The sequence below is a fragment of the Humulus lupulus genome, chromosome 6 (genome assembly GCF_963169125.1).
Source record: "Humulus lupulus chromosome 6, drHumLupu1.1, whole genome shotgun sequence".
NCBI classification, from domain to species: domain Eukaryota; kingdom Viridiplantae; phylum Streptophyta; class Magnoliopsida; order Rosales; family Cannabaceae; genus Humulus; species Humulus lupulus.
The window spans coordinates 26,916,400-26,936,653 of record NC_084798.1 but is presented as its reverse complement, the minus strand read 5'-3'; the positions used below and the strand labels follow the sequence as shown (position 1 = coordinate 26,936,653).

Sequence of the window (20,254 nt, the reverse complement as noted above, 5' to 3'; positions counted from 1 at the left end):
TGATATATAAAAGGAATGAATTATTTACATAACCTAATACACCCCCGTAGTAGAAACGAGAGGTGGTCGTACGTTGAGACTATCCCGAAAATCATCAAAAAGTTGCAGCGGAAGTCCCTTAGTGAAAATGTTGGCAATTTGGTATCGTGAAAGGATATGTAGAACTCGAACTTGTCCACGAGTGAATTTTCACATACAAAGTGGATATCCATTTCAATGTGCTTTGTGCGTTAATGTTGAACTAGGTTGCCGGAAAGATAAACCACACTAACATTGTCACAATAAACCAAGGTGGCTTTTGTGACTGACAATGAAGTTTTATAAGTAAATTATTAATCCAACAAGATTCAAACACAACGTTCGCCACCCCACGGTACTCAGGCTCTGCACTGGATCGAGACAGAGTAGGCTGACGTTTCACAGACCAGGATATTAAATTATCACCAAGATAAATGCAATAACCAGAAGTAGACCGCCTGGTGTCAAGACAACCACCCCAATTGGCGTCGGTGTAAGATATGAGCTTGCTTATAGGCGAAGGATAAATGTGGAGACCAAACTCAAGTGTACCCTGAATATATCGAATAATTCTCTTCAATGCTAACATGTGCTGAGTGTGCGGATCATGTATGAATAGACAAATTTGCTTAACAACATAGGAAATATCCGGCCGCATCAAAGTTGAGTACTGCAAAGCACTAGCAAGACTACGATACTCAGTTGGATCATGATAAGGATTTCATAAAGAGATAATGAGTTTGGCTTTGGTGTCAACATGCATAGGAGATGGCTTGCAGGAAGACATGTCAGCCCGCTCAATAATTTCTTGTGCATATTTTTGCTAAGAGAGGAAAAGACCTATTGAATGTCGAGTAACAGAAATCCCCAGAAAGTAACTTAGAGGACCTAAGTCCTTCATAGCAAATTCAGACCCGAGTTTAGACATTATTGATTGTCGAAGAGCATCTGAGGAAGCAGTAAGAATAATGTCATCTACATAAAGAAGAATGTAAGCCATATCGTTACAATAAAGATAGATAAATAAATAATGAGTGATCAGACACACTGTGAGAGAAACCCATGGTAATGACATAATCAGTAAAATGTTGATACCAAGTACGAGGGGCTTGCTTAAGGACATAGATAAATTTTTTGAGCAAGCATACATAATCGGGATGTTTAGAATATGATTAAATATTAAATCTAGTTTTGTATTAAATATTGTTATAATAAGTATTAAATATTAAATATAAGTATTAAATATTTAATTTTCTATTAAATATCATTATAATAATAATATTTTATAATATTTGAACTCATATTAATATTTTATAATATTTAAATTTATATTAATATAATTATTAAATATTTATTCTTGCATTATATATTATTATAATAATGATATTTCTTAATATTTGAATTTGAATTTAAATTTATATTAATATAATAATTATTATATATGTAGTTTTATATTAAATATTAATATAATAATGATATTTTATAATATTTAAATTTATATTAATATAATTAATAAAAATATATTTTAATTAGTTTTAAAAATATATTTTGTTAAATATATAGAATATTTCATTAAATTTAATAAAATAAAGTGTTAAAATAAAAAAAATTTCTTCATATACACATTTTTTTTATATAGAAGTGATATAATAATTTTTTTTTGAGTTGAGCATGATTGATGGCTCAATGTATAAGATATTTTTTTTGAAAAAAAATAAAAAATGCAGGGAAGAAATATAAATTGAGTAAATAAATTATTAATATTATTTTCTTTTCCGAGGAAGTAATATATTTTCAAATAGAATTTAGTGGGACAGTAGTATTTATAAACGGGTTATAAAGCGGGTACCCGATTTCGTACGGAAAGAGGCGACTCTTTTTTGTTTTATTCTAGCAGCAGAGGAAGCGCCGGAAAAGCAAAGAGCTCTACTGCTCAGCTCAACTCCATAGCAGTCACTAGTTTTCCGAGCTTTTTACGCAGCTTCTTCCATGGAGAAAGGAGTCGATTCCAAGCCCCAAACCACAGGGTCTCGTCTGTGCTGTGTCTGTAACAAGAGAAGACCCGCCCTCAAGAGACCCAAAACCCTAGACCAGGTACACACATACTCTTTTAGGGTTCTGAATTTTGTTACCTTCTTGTTTGGCTGCTGAGGAAAAAAAAAGTTGAAAAGAATTTTTTACAATTCTAGATTTTCTTGTTTGCTTACCGGACGATGTTGAAAGCAAAACCCTGGACTATGTAGTTCATTTTGAGAAAACATAGCTCAATTACTATGCCAAGGTTTGTTATAATGTTGAAAAAGTAACAAGTTTTGTATAATTGAGTTTGGAATCGCTTGGATTGTGTATGTTTTGAATTTTGGTGTGTTGTAAAGATTTGCAGGGAGTGTTTCTACGAGGCATTTGAGGAGGAGATTCATCAAGTAATCGTTGAGAATCAGTTATTTAAGCCCGGGGAACGCATTGCCATTGGTGCTTCTGGTGGTAAAGGTGAGGGCTTTCTTGTTTCCTTCTATCTGTGGTTGCAGAGGTTATGTGAATTTCGAATTTAAAAAAAAAGGCTGTTTAGTTCAGCTTATGAGCTTTCTAAGTAAATGTATGAAATATTAGGAATGATAATTGATTTTGAATCTATGAATGCGAAATAGAGGCAGAGTATTTTGGCACTAATTTCATGATAGGAGGTTTCTAGTGGATTCTCATTAGTTTGTTCTGTTGTTGTAGAAAGCAATACAAAAAGATAGAGGAAAAAGTCTGGAGGGAGTGAGAACTAATATAGCTGTAGGAAGTTGGGAAATGAGTGGTTAAACTAATGTGTATACTTCATATGGGAGCTAATATAAATTATGTACATTTGTTTATTTATGTACATATATATTGCTGAAACTACTGTTGGAAGCAGAGTTTTTTTTCATCTCCAGGTTCAGTAGATGCAAACTATACTTGAAAATTGGGTAGAATTAAATGTCAATCTATATGTATATTTGAGTTGCTAAGATCACAGAGCCATAAGTCAGCCTAATTAGTTATTACTATTTAATATTCTTCTATTTCCAATTGTGAGTCTATGCTAGTAGTGCATTTCTATCAATTATAAGATTTTCCCCCTCCTTTCCTTGCATAATATTTATTTGGTATTCTTATCACGTCTTTTGTAGATTCCACTGTCCTCGCATATGTCTTATCCAAGTTGAATAGGCAGCACCAGTACGGCCTAGATCTCTTTCTCTTGTCCGTTGATGAGGGCATTACAGGATACAGGGATGATTCTCTTGAAACTGTCAAAAGAAATGAGATACAGGTAAAATAAATAAATTAACGAGTGATGCTTTGTTTTTCTTTATGTTAAATCCTTTGTAACGGTTTGAATGTAAATTTTAGTCTGTGTATTTTCTGCTTCTTTTTCTTTGGAAGTTTCATTCTTGTCGCATGAGTCTTCAACAATCTCCATGTTGTTTCCCTTACAATCTCACCCAAAATTAACAATTGTTATTTGTATGTCTAATTACAATATTCTGAATGACTTATTTGTTCTCTAATTGATTTTCAGTATGGACTGCCACTGAAAGTTGTCTCGTACAAAGATTTATATGGATGGACTATGGATGAAATAGTAAAGGTGATCGGTCTAAAAAATAATTGCACATTTTGCGGTGTTTTTCGTCGGCAGGTACATGATGATATATTAATTTCATTTAATTTTTCTTTTAGTATTTTTGGTTTCGATTATGGATCTTCCTGTTTGCTGTTAGTTAAAGAAACATTAATATTCATGTAACTTACCTGTTTCAGTTCTTCTCTAATTGAATTGGAGCTTAGGTGTTATTTTTCATATGTGGGGTTGGACCATAAACATAGATAGTGGTACATGCAATTAGATTATGGAAAACTACCATTCAGTGCCATATGTTCACATTTATGGCCAAAAATCTTGCAGCTTGTTTGCATACGAGTGGGAAGATTTTTCAAACAAACAAACAACCAAAAATAGCTTCTAAGAGTGATATCCATGAGCCACTTGGGCTAGTCTCTTCAAGTGGTTGGATAGCAGGGTGGGTGAGGATATGTTTTACGAGGTTCAAGCCCCATGAGTGTATCTTATTAAAAAAAGGTCGCTATCATCCATAATTTAGTGGAAACACGTTAATTTCATGCATTTATAATTACAAGGAGAATCATCAAGCTTTCCTTAATATGTAGTTTGCAAGTATTGAACTATTTTCCATTCCTACTAATGGCCTAATTTAGTGAGACATCAAACTACTCATCAAGGTATTGAAAGGCGAAATCGTGAGGTGAGGCATTTTCTCTTAGTACCGCGAGGCGTAACGAGGCGTACGCCTCAACAATAAGAACAAATAAAACTTATAAAATATCATAAAATTCATGAATTAATAACAAACAACACATAATTCCATATCAAAGTCATAAAAGTACTAGTTATAAGTCTTAAAATCATAGATGAAATGCATTAAATCTCTAAGAAGTCATCATTTTCTCCATCATCACTGTCATGAAATTGTATAGCTTGACCTTCACTGTCATTTTCTCCTTCAAATTCACCTTCCTCATCCAATTCACTTCAATATCTGTCTTTTCCTACATTATTTCATAACATGTAACTATGAATAAATGATAAAACTAAGTCTATACTTTATAATATAAACATATAATTTGAGTTCTAAAAGTAACTTTTCTTTGGAGCTTGATTTCTTTTCCTTTTCCTTTTCCTTGGTGCTAAACTTTCGCCCTCACCCTCAATCTCAATTTCCCCACCAACTTCAATTGCTCTACTATCATTATCCTCTTCATCATTTGGATTGGCTACCCATTCATCATAAGACACATTTTCTACAATCAAATGATGATTTTCCTCTCTTCGTGATTGTTTCTTAAAAAAATGGTGCTTCAACTTTTTGTTGTACATAATGTACACCAAACTATTCATCTTATTTGTGCTCATGGTTTTAAAAAACGGTCCAGGCATACGCCTAGAGGTGCGGCGGTGAAATACCGTGTCTGAGGCGCTGCCTCATAGGGTGGCAGTGAGGTGCACGCCTCACAATGATGAGGCGGATGTGAGGCACGCAAAACATACCAAGGCGTATTAGGCGCATTCCTCATTTTTTTTGTTGTTTTATTGTGCCTCACGTGGGCTTTTTTCAATTGTTTTTAAGTGGTTTTTTGGGCTTTAAAATAAGTTAAATGGGCTTAAGTTTGGGTCCTGTTTTAGCATATTTCAAGTAAATGAAATAGAGATAGTAGAAATCCCTAAAATCATTTATCTCCTTCTCCAACATCACCTCACGATAGCTCTCCTCTCTCATCTCTCTTTCTCACGGCAATAACTTTTCTCTCATCTCAGTTCTCCTTCACGAACTCTCTCTCCATCCCTCTTCTTCTCACACAATCTCTCTCCTCATCATCTCATTTTTTTGTCTCAGCTCCTCTATTTCTCAAAGTCAAGGCAGCCACCAGCCACTAGGTTAGTGTTGATTGTTTTAGAGAGGTAAATAATTTATTGAATCTTCTCGATTTTTTTTTTTTGTATTTCAATTTTCCTTATTTTTTGTTTTAAAGTTGTTGAGTTTTTTTATTTTATTTTATGATTTTAGTTTCTGAATTTAAGTTGGGAAGTGACGAGTAGAAAATATCTCGCTTGGAAGTATAGTGTTGAAATTGAAGTGTTGAGAGAAAGTGGAATAAAGTAATACAAATATATGAAGTGTAACTTTTGTAGTAAGGATATTAAGGGAGGGGTGAAGAGAGTGAAAGAACATCTTGCTTGCACACACAAAGATGTGAAACCATGTCCTAAAGTACCTAAAGAAGTCAAGGATGAGATGAGTCAATATTTGAAAGACTTTGAAAATACAAAATTTATTTCTCAACGAAAATTTGATGAGGCGGTAGATTGTGGATCTTACTTTGGTAGTGGACCTAGTGGTGGTAGTGGCACTCCTTTGGAGGGCATGAACTCTTGTCCTAGCGGTAGTTCTAGAGATGTTAGAGGACCTATAGATTGATTTATGGAGAATAAAGAAGACGGAAATGAAAAAAATGACTACTGCCACAAAAATGACTCCAACGAGTGCTAAAGAGCACCGAAATCAAGTTTGCTTGAATATTGGATGATTTTTTTTTTTAGAATGAGATCTCATTTAATTGTGCAAGAAGCCCATCGTATTTCAATATGTTGCGTTTGGTTGGGAATTATGGTCGAGGATTGAAAGCTCCTACAATGCATGAGAAGATGACTTGGATATTGAAAGAAGAAGAGAAGACAACATCTGAAATTGTAAATGAGATAAAAGCAACATGGAAACAAATGAGGGTTTCATTATTATCAGATGGTTGGTCAGATATGAGAAATAGGAGTCTGATCAATTTTCTAGTTAACAAACTATTGATGCATCAGATTGTGTAAAAGATGCACAAAAATTGTTCGAATTGCTTGATGTTATTGAAGAAATTGGAGAAGATATTGTCATTTAGGTGATCACTGGTAAAGCAAGTGTATACAAGACAGCTGGAAGATTATTAATGGAGAAGAGGAAAAGTTTGTATTAGACTCGTTGTATTGATTTGATACTTGAGAAAATTGGAGAATTGCCACAACATAAAAATGCTTTGTCTAAAGCAAAGAGAGTTGGTAATTTCATCCATAACCATCAATGGGTGTTGAGTTTAACAAGAAATTTTGCAAAGAAAGATGATCTTCGACCGACTATCACACGATTCGTCACTGCCTTTTTAACTTTAGAAAGTATGCATCAATTGAACCAACTACTACAAATAATGTTCGTTTCAAAAGAATAATCAAGTTGTGCATGGGCAAAGAAACCTGAAGGAAAAGCTGTGAAGAAAATCATAATGAATGATAATACATTTTGGCCTAGTGAGGTTTATTCTATCAAAACCACAACCCCTTGTGCATGTTTTAAGAATAGTTGATGGTGAGAGGACATCAGCAATGAGATTTATTTATGGTGCAATAGATGAGACAAAAAAAAGATAGCGAATAGCATAGATAGAGATGTGTCTTCCCATAAGGAGATTTGGGATATCATTGATCAAAAGTGGGAGTTTCAATTGCATCGCGAGAGTACTTGAATCCTCGATTCAGATGGAGTCCCAATGTTTTTGAGCATTTAGAGATTAAAACCAGTTTGTACAAGTGCATTGATAGACTCAACAAGGACCAAGAAATATATGTGAAGGTTGATGCCCAACTTGATGTGTATAAATACAAGCAGGATGGACTTCAGATCATCCTTGATATCATACTTATCATGTCCACGTGGTGAATACTTACGTTTATATCTCATTTTTTGTTTCATTATAGTTTATATTATAAAATAAATTATTCACTACTTTGCTTCTTTTTTTATGTTTTTAATTTGTATAGTTGAATGGTGGGATAACTTTGGCGATGAAGTTCCAAAACTTAAAACATTTGCAACAAGAATTCTAGGTCTTACTTGTTTAGCATTGGCATGTGAACGTAATTGGAGTACAATCAAGTGCACACAGAGAAGAAATTGCCTAGGCACAAATAAGATGAATAGTTTGGTGTACATTATGTACAACAAAATGTTGAAGCACAAATTTTTTAAGAAACAATCACTAAAAGAGGAAGATAATCTTTTGATTGTTGAAAATGTGTCTTCTGAAGATGAATGGTAGCCAATCCAAATGATGAAGATGATGATGATAGTAGAGCAATTGAAGTTGGTGGGAAAATTGAGATTGAGGATGAGGGCGGAAGTTTAGCAACAAGGAAGAGGAAAAGAAATCAAGCACCAAAAAAAGGTTACTTTTAGAACTCAAATTATATGTTTATATTATAAATAATAGACTTAGTTTTATCATTTATTCATAGTTACATATTATGAAGCAACGTAAAAAAAGACAGATATTGAAGTGAATTTGGATGAGGGAGATGAATTTGAAGGAGGAGAAAATGACGATGAAGATGGAGGTGATGGTCGCGGTATACAATTTCATGACAGTGATGGAGAAAATGATGAATTCTTGAAGACTTAATGCATTTCGTCTATATGATTTTAAGACTTATAACTACTACTTTTATGACTTCGATATAAAATTATGTGTTGTTTGTTATGAATTTTATGATATTTTATAAATTTTATTTGTTCTTATTGTTTAGGGGCACGCCTCGTTGCGCCTTGAGGCTTACGCCTCGCGGTACTAAGAGAAAATGCCTTGCCTCACGATTTCGCCTTTCAAAACCTTGTTTGTGCTTAGGCGATTTCTTCTCTATGTGTGCACTTGATTGAACGTACTCCAGTTACGTTCACATGCCAATGCCGAACAAGTAAGACCTAGAATTCTTGTTACAAATGTTTTAAGTTCTGGAATTTCATATCCAAAGTTATCCCACCATTTAACTGTACAAATTAAAGACATGAAAAAAGATGTAAAATAGTGAATAATTTATTTTATAATATAAACTATAATGAAACAAAAAATTTGATAAAAGTACAAGTATTAACCAGGTGCACGTGTTAAGTATGATGTCAAGGATGATCTGAAGCCAAACAATCCCCGCTTGTATTTATACACATAAAGTTGGGCATCGACCTTTACATACGTTTCTTGGTCCTTATTGAGTCTATCCATGCGCTTGTACAAACCGGTTTTAATTTAGAGTAATGATATGTGCACCCAAAATATACGCTCAAACATAACACACAGTGATGTGATAGTTTAGCCTAGCCAATCACATTTATTAAAATTGAGACCTACTGTTTTAAAAAGCAGTGACACGTCACTGTGTAATGTTTGGGTGCATATTTTGGGTGCACATATCATTACTCTTTAATTTATGGTTGCTCAGAAGCATAAGGACTCCATCTAAATCAATGATTCAAGTGATATGTAGTTGCATGTAAGTCGCGATGCAATTTACATTCCACTTTTGATCAATGATATCCCAAATCTCCTTATAGGAAGACTAATCTCCATCTAAGTTCTTCGCTATCTTTTCTTTTGCCTTATCCATAGCACTATAAATAAATCTCATTGTTGGTGTCCTCTCACCATCAACTATTCTTAAAACATGTGCACAACTTGACCATTCTTTTGAAATGAACATCATTTGTAGTGGTTGCTTCAATTGATGTATACTTTCTAAAGTTATAAAAGCAGATGTGAATTGTGTGATGATCGAAGATCTTTTTTTTGCAAATTTTCTTGTTAAACTCAATACCCATGGATGGTTATAGATTAAATTGCCAACTCTCTTTGCTTCAAGCAAAGCATTTTTATGTTGTGGAATTCTCCAATTTTCTCAAGCATCAAATCAATACAATGAGCAACACACGAAGTCCAATACAAACTTTTCCTCGTCTTCATTAACAATCTTTCCGCTGCCTTATATGCACTTGCATCATTAGTGATCACCTGAATGACAATATCTTCGGCAATATCTTCAATAACACCATCAAGCAATTTGCATAATTTGTGTATCTTTTACGCAATCTGAGGCATCAATAGTTTTCAAAAAAATAGTCACATAGTGGTTGTTAACTAGAAAATTGATCCGACTCCTATTTCTCGTATATGACCAACCATCTGCTAATAATGAAACCCCCGTTTGTTTCCATGTTGCTTTTATCTCATTCACAATTTCAGATGTTGTCTTCTCTTCTTTTAGTGTCCAAGTCCCCATCTCATGCATTGTAGAAGCTTTCAATCCTCAACCATAATTCCCAATCGGACGCAACATATTGAAATATGATGGACTTTTTGCACAATTAAATGAGATCCATTCTCAAAAAGGATCTCCCAATATCCAAGCAAACTTGATTTCAGTGCTCTTTAGCACTCGTTGGAGTTATTTTTGTGGCAGCGATCATTTTTTCATTTTCATCATGTTCTTTATTTTCCATAAATCGATCCATAGGCCCTCTAACACCCTCTAAAACTACTGCTAGGACAAGAGTTCATGCCCTCCAAAGGAGTGCCACTACCACCACTAGGTCCACTACCAAAGTAAGATCCACAATCTACTGCCTCATCAAATTTATGTTGAGAAATAAATTTTATATTTTCAAAGTTTTTCAAATATTGACTCATCTCATCTTTTTGACTTCTTTAAGTACTTTAGGACATGGTTTCACATCTTTGTGTGTGCAAGCAAGATCTTTCGCTCTCTTCACCCCTCCCTTAATATCCTTATTACAAAAATTATACTTCAAATATTTGTATCTTTTTTTTCCACTTCTCTCGGCACTTCAATTTCAACACTACTTCTACACAGGATCCTTTCTACTCATCCCTTCCTAACTTAAATTCAAAAACTAAAATCATAAAATAAAAAAAATTCAGCAATTTAAAAAAAAAAAATGAAAAAAAAAATGAAAATACAAAAAAAAAAAAAATAGAGAAGTTTCAAGAAATTATCTCTCTAAAACAATCAATGCTAGCCTAGTGGCTGGTGGGTGCCTTGACTTTGAGAAATAAAGAAGGTGAGAAAAAAAATGAGATGATGAGGAGAGAAATTGCGTGAGATGGAGAGGGATAGAGAGAGTTCGCGAGGGAGAGCTGAGATGAGAGAGGAGAGCTGTTGTCGGGAGAAAGAGAGATGAGAGGGGAGAGCTGCCATGAGGTGATGTTGGAGAAGGAGAGAAATGATTTTAGGATTTTCTACTATTCCTATTTCATTTAATTAAAATATGCTAAAACAAGGCCCAAACTTGAGCCCTTTTAACTTATTTTAAAGCCCCAAAAAACCATTTAAAAACAATTGAAAAAGGCCCACGTGAGGCATAATAAGCAGCAAAAAAAAAAAGAATAAAAAGATGAGGCATACTTTTTGGTATGTTTTGCGCCTCATCATTGTGAGGCGTGCACCTCACTGCCACCCAATGAGGCGGCACCCCAGACACATTTTTCACCGCCTCGCCTTGAGGCGCGGCGGACGCGTCCACCATTTTTTAATACCATGCTACTCATATACTTGATTCATTGGTTTCTGGAATCCGACATTTGCATAAAAACTCCTGTAAAATCTATATTACATCTTTGATTTCTTTGTTTATTTTTATTTCATTTTTTTTGTTTAATATTTTGTGAAGCTCTGATCCAATAGAATTGCCTCCCTATAAACCTGTGCAAGTGAATGGGAGTTCAATTTATACAGTTGAAGTTCTAAAATGTTAAGTTTTTGTATATTGGGAACTTTGTTTGAGTATGATTGATGGCCTCTTTCTCTGTTTTATATGATTTTTTGAGTTCGGATCCTTTTAATGGAGAAGAGTCATCTGAATCTGATCCTCTCTCTCCACTCACATCTTTAAGGCCCTTGATCGGGGTGCTGCACTGTTGAAAGTGGACAAGGTCGCTACTGGACATAATGCAGATGATATTGCTGAAACAGTTTTATTAAACATATTACGTGGTGATATTGCTAGGTGTGCATTGGTCATTCCTTGTCCTTCTGTTCTTCACCCCCCTTTTTTACAAATGATTATTTCTCTTCTATTTTTTGTTTGTATAGGTATAAATTACCGTCTTTTCTTTGTAGATTGAGTAGATGCACTGCAATAACCACTGGTGAAGATGGACCAATTCCCCGGTGCAAACCTTTTAAGTACACATATGAGAAGGAGATTGTTATATATCCTTGTTCAAATACTATCATTATCTATATCTTGTGCTATTTGTTATTCATCTCTCATTTCAGGTTACATTATTGCAAATCCTTAACTGCATATGAACGTATGCCTATTTCAAGAGGCTGGACTACTTTTCCACTGAGTGTAAATTCTCTTATTTTAAGTTTTTTAGATTCATTTAAATAAGATTCCTTGTGTTCTTTCCTTGTACGATTTCTTTTGGTGTCACTAAATTCTTTTCGATAAATGAATATTTTTGTTACTTATTTCTTGCATTCTTAGATCATACTAGAAATGTGGACGTGTTTCCTGGATTCTAGGCAAATTCATGCACATGGTCAAGCACAAACACTTGCATGAAAACATATACAAACGAAAAGACATAGTTTTACTTGAATGTCATCAAATTGTGATTATTTCATTTAATATTTGTCCAATTAAAGATTATTGATTGTTTGTTTATAAATTACAGGCATTTACTCTCCAAATGCATATCGTGGTTTTGCTCGGGAGTTCATCAAGGATTTGGAGAGAATAAGGTTATTTACTTTTGCATGTTTAACATCAGTAGTTTGCCCGGAATAATTTAATTAATTTTTAGAGCATTTTCTTGGTGCCTATATATATTGGGCAATTAGATTGACTTTCTATATGGTTGCTGATGCAGGCCTAGGGCAATACTTGACATTATCAAATCAGGAGAGGACTTTAGGATTTCCACTACAACAAAAATGCCAGAGCAGGGGACATGTGAACGCTGTGGTTACATTTCAAGCCAGGTATGTTCATCTCAGTCTAGCATCTGCATGAAATAGTGATGGAGTCTGAAAAAGTACCTTAATGAGTAAGATATATTTTGGAGTTATAGCGACCATGTCTTGATGCTTTCGGCACAAGCTCAATTATTTTTGTCCTTCAAATATTGGTCCGCTTAGTCTGAATGTGATACTACTGGTTTCCTTATCAGCACACAAGTTTGTCACAGCCTCGTGATCACATAGCTTTTACAGGAGTTTGGAATCTGTGTACAATTATGATTTATTGTTTTACTGAATAGTGCTCATGTCTTGTTATATGTAGCTTTTGTAACTTTCTTTTGCACAGAAGCATTTCTTTGGTGCCTATAAGAGAATCCCAGGTTGCAATTGTATTGTCTGTATGGTTACAGTAGGTTTTTGAGATTAACTTTTCTAATATGATTTTATTGAAGAATAGAAAGGCCAATATATAGGCAAATTACAATGTATAAGATAGCTAAAAATGAAATAAATATTACAAGCTATGCTTAGCCGCGCAACACACCCAAGGTATTTACACATGCTATCACTATTTCTACACTCCCCCTCAAGCTTGAGTTTTATATGTTATACAAACCTAGTTTGGAATTAAATTCTTCGAAACTCGTTCTTGGTGGAACCTTTGTTAGGATGTCAGCAATCTGTTTCTTTGTGGAAATGTAGTTGAGATCAATGACCTTTGAATTTACTTTCTAAAAAATGAATTGTCAGTCTATTTAAACATGTTTAGTTCTACCACGGTGAACCAGATTCTTCGCAATGTTGATTACAGCTTGACTATCATTGTACATCTTAAATCTTAAATGACTCAGGAGAGTCAATTCTCAACTCATTCATCAACCTTTTGAGCTACATTCCTTCACACATACCTAAGACCAAAGCACGATATTCCGACTCTGCAGTACTCCTTGAGACCACAGAGTGCTTTTTGTTGCGCCAAGTGATTGGTTGATCGTCTGTCGGTCAGCTCTCCAGCCCAACTAGAATCTGTGTAGACTTCTAAGTCTCGATTGTTGTGTTATCTGAAGTGCAAACTGAGACCTGAGACTTGGTGTCATTTTCAAATATCGTAGAATACGACGAACTGCTTCCAAGTGCTCCTTGAAAGGATTGTACATATGTTGGCTTACCACGCTGACAGAGAAAGCGATATCAGCTCTAGTATGAGAGACATAGATTAGTTTCCTCACCTATCTTTGATAACTCCCCCTCTATTGGAGTTGAATCCTCACTTTGAATTGCTTTCAAGTTTGGATCCATTGGAGTGTCAATAGACTTACTTCCATTCATTCCAGTTTTTTTAAAAGGTCTAGGATATACTTTTGTTGAGATATAACAATTCCATCTTTGGATCGAGCTACTTTCATTCCAAGAAAGTATTTGAGGAATCCAAAATCTTTGATTTCAAATTCTGAGGCAAGAAGTTTTTTGAGATCTGAAATTTCGCATAGACAGGATTATGTCATCCACATAGACAACAAGAATTGTCAGCTTCCCTGTTGAAGAGAACTTAACAAACAAGGTATGATCAACCTGACTTTGAGTATATCCATGTTTAATAACTGACTTTGCAAATCTATCAAACCATGCCGAGGTGACCGTTACAAGCCATAAATATTTTTTAGAAGTTTGCACACTACTCGACCACTGGAGTATTTTTTTTATCCCTTGTGGAATTTCATTAGATTTCTTCGAGTTCCCCATTCAAGAAGGCATTTTTTACATCCAACTGATATAAGGGCTAATAACAATTTACAACAAGTGATAACAAAGCTCTTACTATGTTAAGCTTGGCGACGGGAGCAATGGTCTCTTGATAGTCAATACCATATGATTGAGTGAACCCTTTCGTAATCAACCGAGCCTTGAATCTGTTGATACTCCCATCTGAGTTATTCTTGACTGTGGAAATCCACTTACAACTGTCTGCTTTCCTTGAGGGAACTTAGTGAGAACCCAAGTACCTTTTTTCTCAAGAGCATTGATTTCTTCATCGATTGCAATCTTCCATTTAGGATCTTTCAAGGCCTCATAAATGTCTGTAGTAATCTGAATAAGATCAAGGAAAGAGACAGACTCGGTACATAGGTATTAATTTCCCATAAGTAATATATTTCTCTATAGGGTGAATAATACAAGTTCTAACACCATTTCGAAGAGCAATAGGCAGGTCAATGTCATCAATAGTAGGAGAAACTAACTCACGAGTCATAGAATCATCTTCATGATTTTCAAGGCCGCGAGAGCTCAGATGAGTGTTTGAACAGTTTGTCTTGCATGTTGACCTATACATTCCCAGCTTTTCTCCTGCTATAAATACAAAGTTTTTTGTTACCTATATCAAATTGTGCTTGAGTTTGAAGTGGCGGTACGTTTGAGATAGTGTTTGGATTTTCATCGGAGGAAAATGAGGTCGGACTGACTATAGGAAGTGAGGAGGATGGGCTGCATGTGTTTTTTGGGCTGAGATTTGGTTGGATAGGCAAAGAAGAAGGTAAGGGAGAACCGGTTGACTGTGACAACACATGTAAGGGTTGAGCAGTTTGATGATGTTCATGTGTCAAGACATTGGGTTGAAGAAATGTGGCTTGATGATCCTGAAGAGTTTCCCAAAGAAAAATTGGTGTTAAAAAAAGGTGACATTCATGTGTTATAAACTCTCTTTGTAATTGGGGAGTAACATTTATACCCTTTTGAGTGCTGGAATAGCCGATGAAGAGACATTTGTGAGACTTTGGATTAAGCTTTGCTTTTTTGTCATCATAAATATGGAGAAAAGCAGTATAGCCGAAGACTTTGAGTGGAAGATTTGAGGAGAAAGTTGAGATATGAGGGAATGTTGCGAGTAACAAATTTCTTGGGGTTTTGAATTGTAATACTTGGCTAGGCATACGATTTATGAGATAGGTAGCTGTGAGTACGAATTCCCCCTGCAACTGTTTAGGAACATGATTTGAAAACATAGTGGATCTAGAAACTTCAAGAAGATGTTTGTTTTTTCTCTCAGCCACTCCATTTTGCTGTGGAGTATCAACACATGAACTAATATGAACAATCCCTTGCTCTAACAAGTATGAACCAAGAATGGAGTTAAAATATTCCTTCCCATTGTAAGTTTTCAGAATTTAGATTTTTTGGTTGAATTGATTTTGAATCATGGAATAGAAAATTTTTAAAGATAAAAACAATTTCTGATTTTTCTTTCATGATAAAAGTCCATGTTGTCCTAGTGTGATAAACCCTCTTTGTAATTGTGAATCATCTAGATCCATTAATATTTGTTGCCTGTGAGGGTCCCCAAATATCACTGTGTATGATTGAAAAATGTTTTGAAGGTTTGTAAGAAAAATTGAGATAAGAGTTTTGGGTGTGTTTAACAAGTTGACAGGCTTCACAATGAAATTTTTTTGATCGTTTATGGATAAATTATTGAGGATAGAGTTTTTCAAGATAACCAAAATTTGGAAGTCCAAGGCGGAAATGCCACAACATGATAAGGTTGTCATTTGAAATAGACACAAAATGAGAAACAGAATTGAAATGGTCACCACAACTTGATCTGTGAACTTGTTTACTTTTAGGGTAATATTTGAGAATATAGAGTTCATCATGCATTTCAACACTGCCAATCACCTTCGACGAGCCCATAACCTAAAATTGAGAAAGATTTGGATAGAATTTAGTCACATAATTCAAATCTCTTGTGAGTTTGTTTATTAAGAGAAGATTGCAACTTAATTTAGGGACAAATAAATCAGATAAACGGAGAAGATCATCTGATAATTTTACAGAATCAATCCCTATCACCTTTGAGAAGGATCCATCGACAATTCTGACGGTGGAGCAATTAGCACATAGTTTGAAGGTGGTGAAGACCTGTAAATCACCCGTCATGTGGTCGAAGCCCCTGAATCCACTATCCAAAGACCTTTGTTGGCAGATACAGTGAATGTGTGAGACGAAGAACCTTGATGACACATTATATTGACATTTGCCTCAATTGTATGTGGTCGTGGCTGCTGCATAAAATGTCAAAGAGGGTTCAGAGGTGTTTTGAGAGGTGGCAAACTTTGTTCCTTTGAGATGTGGTTGATTTTGTGATGGTTGGTAGAGGGCTCCTATGAAGTTGAAATAAATTGCTGAGATTGAGCAACCATGAAATTTTGGAGATTGGATTCTCATGATGAATGGGCATCAAAGAAGGGTGTATGAATGGGTAGCCGGAAAATAAGATGTTGATGAACTCAAGATAGATGGAAAAAATTTAGCACAAAAATGCAACTCTTTGATGAAATGGTGGGAGAACACGAGATGAAGAGTCACAGCCGAAGCAGGAAGTGCCAAGGAGGAAGACGCCGGAGAAAGGTGTCCGACGACACTGTCACATGCCTACATGCGCGCGTGCGGGAGAAGACGCCGGGGAGTGTAGTGTAACATGCCGGCCTAATGTCAGCCCGTGACATGTGGTGGTGTGCGTGACTCACGCGCAACTCGTCTGGACCTCGACCTTTGGGGTTTTGCCGATTGGAGTTGGGGCAAGCTTTCTGGGTAGGAGGTGAGATTAGATGACAAGTGTAAAAATGATTTCTAAGTTTGAGCCTCTATGAACTAAACCCCAAATTTTTTATTTTAAAGAAATGCCAGAAAAAAATTTGGAAAGATTTCCTAATTTTGGACTACAAAGGCTCTGATACCGTGTAGGTTTTTGGGATTAATTCTTCTAATATGATTTTATTGAAGAATAGAAAGGCCAATATATAGGCAAATTACAATGTACAAGATAGCTAAAAAAGAAAGAAATAAATATTACAACCTATGCTTAGCTACACAACACACCCTAGGTATTTACACATGCTATCACTATTTCTACAGTTACTAATAATTTATTTTTGCAAGTACGTGTGTTCATTATCTAGGAAATCATGTCTCGGCTGTAAATAGTGATTCTTGATCATCTCTTTTTTGATCTTCATAATAATGATTCTTTTACAACCTTTTGTGATTTTTAATTTCTTTCTGTTCATTTGTATTGTTCTTGCCTAACATAAAAAGGGATATGTGAATCATTACTGAGTAGTTCTTGATTTTCTTTTGGAAAGAGTAATGGTGTATGAGTTTGAAGTATATGTTGACGGCTGGCAACACATGGTGACCTTTCCTGATTGAGTAGTGTTGTGGATTTTACGCTACACAAGTATGTGTAATCGCAATTTGTAATAAATCTTGGTAAGACCAAGTATCGTCCCACGAAGATTGATTTATCAATTACCAAATAATTAATTCCTAATTTCTATTTGGCTAACAAAAATTAAATTTCTATTTGGCTAAGAAAAATTGAATTTGTAAAATTTAAAAACAAGAAAGCATAATTAAATGAAAATTGCAACAATCAAATAATAACAAGAACAAGGATTAAATTCAGATTGATGACAATTAGGAATTCTAATTATGACAGTCAGTATCCCGTGATCTGTATGGGGAAAGACCGGGTAATACTGTGCAATCCCACACCGCCTGAGGAAGGTCAAGTGTGATGATTCTAAGACTTTGTAGGTATGACACTACATAGTTGGAGATGGCTTAAATGGATTGATGGGTACTACCTATGCCAACAAAATGCATCTTCTTTTCGGTAGCTCATCACTTGAGAACTCCAAAGTTAAGCGTGCTTGACCTGGAGTAATCTCAAGATGGGTGACCTCCTAGGAAGTTTTTCCAGGAAGCGTGCCAGTGAGGACAAAACACACTGGAAGGACTCATGTTGGTTTGTAAGGTCAGTCGTCATTCCAGGAAGCAGCCATAGTGCGTGGGGCGTTACACTAATCTTCTCTACTATCCACTCTATTATTCTCTAATGCAATTACTACCGAAACATTAAGAAATAGAAAACTCGACCTAATATGAATTCCCTATATTTCTATGGCCAATTCAAACAATAGGAAGCAATAAATACATCCCTAAATCACATAGACCAATTTGATACTCTAGTTCAAAATTGAAATCTACGTCTACTCAATTTTAGCATATTCAAATCTCACTTTTCAAGTTTTGATTCAAATTCATAAATCGTATGTAAAAGGTGCGCAATCAATCACATACACAATAAACACAAATTGAGTAACTTTTAGATGAAGAAATAGACAAATGCATTAAATCATAATAAAGTTTCAAAAGAGTCAATTAGATACCCTAAGAATAATATTAGTTCATAGTCAATCTAAAATAACATATAAACTAATAGTTTAACATAAAAATAATGGAAGAAAGAAGAAAGGAACTCTAGACCCGATCCAATCTTCAATCTCTAGCCTCCACCTTCTATTTTTTGAGTTCAACCCGTTTGCATGTCTCCAAAACTAAACTTTTAGGTTTTACAATCGTTATTCCTCCAAAATTTTCATTCTACCCTCGCTAAAATAAAGTCAAAACGCGCGTATGAAAAATCGTGCCGTGGATCAAGAAAGTGGCGTTGCGGCCCTACTTCAAATGCCAGAATTATTGTTGTATCTGACTCCCCAGGCGCCGCGACTGTTAAACATACAGCGTCCCGGCCCTACTTCAAGAGCCGCGACTCTAATTGAATCTTGAAATTTGCTTTCTGGACTTTGCAATGCCGTGACACTTAACTGTGTGACTGCCGCGGCTCAAAACTCGAGCGTCGCGGTGCTAATTGCCTTTTCTGCCAAAACTTGCCACTTCAAGCCTATACCAGCGCCAAGTAACCAATTAGCATCCATCAAGTTTCTTTAACTCCCGAGGTTGTCAAAATGAGCATTTTGATTCTCATGATTTCTCCACATGCTACTGCAATCCCTATTAAACATGCTTGAACCTAAAACAAAGCAACACAAGCATAAAAGGGCTCCAAAGCGACTCAAAACAACCTTAATTCAAACTCAAACACGCTTTCTAAACAAGGCTAAAATTAGCTAGAAGTGGTAGTGGGGTTAATAAATTTAGTTTAACTTATCAGCTTTGAATTTTATGATTTATTTTGCAGAAATGGTGTAAAGCTTGTGTTTTACTTGATGGGTTGAATCGGGGTCTGCCAAAGCTTGGCATCGGACGGAGTCGAGCAGTAAATAATGATTGTAAGAAGGATGTGAAAGAAAGTAATGTTACAAAAAGTATAGAGAGCAAACAATGTGGATCTCTGGACTTCTGATACAGGCCTTAGTTTTGCTCTAGTAGACTTGAAGGCAAACCAGAAGTTTTTCATAGACTGGTAAGCCCACCGCAATGTTGCATATCTGATTATCATGGTGATTGTGATAGGATCTTATATATAACCGAAACAAGTAAAGAATTACTTGAATACAATCCACTGGCGTCGGCCTCAGCAATCAGAACAAGGTTGAATAAAAAATTCAGATGTGGAAAATTGTAACCTATATATTTTTATCAAAATTTTGAAGGGCAGTGAAGAAAATTTTTCTGTGTGTATTAAGGAATGGATAAATTGGATGCTGATTTTTGGAGAAAACTTCCACATTAGCTGTTATGATTGAGAGACGGCAGCTAATTTGAATCGGAGATTTTGTATCATCTGCTTGAGGTATCAATCTTGGCTTCTACTGTTGACTCTATTATTCATTTTGTTATAGTGATTAGATAATCATTTTGCGAGATACCGGGATACGCTAATTTCTTTCTTTATATCATTTTGAATTTCTCCTAATAACGACCTGCTGTTATTTTTGCTGAGTATACTTTACGCCAGTTCTGTTACTTTTTTATTTTATTTTAAATATGGATAGGAAATTTTGCTGAAAGAGAGAATGAAGTAATTTATAAATT

At 35.1% G+C, this 20,254-nt stretch overlaps 1 protein-coding gene across 1 annotated transcript; it reads left to right on the top strand.

Moving 5' to 3' along the window:
• Positions 1–1,868: 1,868 nt before the first annotated feature.
• LOC133781951 (cytoplasmic tRNA 2-thiolation protein 1) lies at positions 1,869–20,153 on the top strand. The gene is made up of 10 exons (XM_062221066.1): positions 1,869–2,112; positions 2,394–2,508; positions 3,177–3,319; positions 3,569–3,688; positions 11,344–11,456; positions 11,570–11,662; positions 11,764–11,804; positions 12,133–12,199; positions 12,328–12,439; positions 19,458–20,153. Exons 1-10 carry the CDS (start codon positions 2,008–2,010, stop codon positions 19,620–19,622), a joined length of 1,074 nt encoding a protein of 357 aa, XP_062077050.1. The 5' UTR covers positions 1,869–2,007; the 3' UTR covers positions 19,623–20,153.
• The last annotated feature ends 101 nt before the right edge of the window (positions 20,154–20,254 follow it).

Coding starts and splice junctions, on each gene's coding strand:
- LOC133781951 (XM_062221066.1), top strand. CDS start 2,008: ATGGAGAAAGGAGTCGATTCCAAGCCCCAAACCACAGGGTCTCGTCTG. Junction 2,509..3,176: donor TGGTGCTTCTGGTGGTAAAG/GTGAGGGCTTTC, acceptor CGTCTTTTGTAG/ATTCCACTGTCCTCGCATAT. Junction 12,440..19,457: donor GTGGTTACATTTCAAGCCAG/GTATGTTCATCT, acceptor TTTATTTTGCAG/AAATGGTGTAAAGCTTGTGT.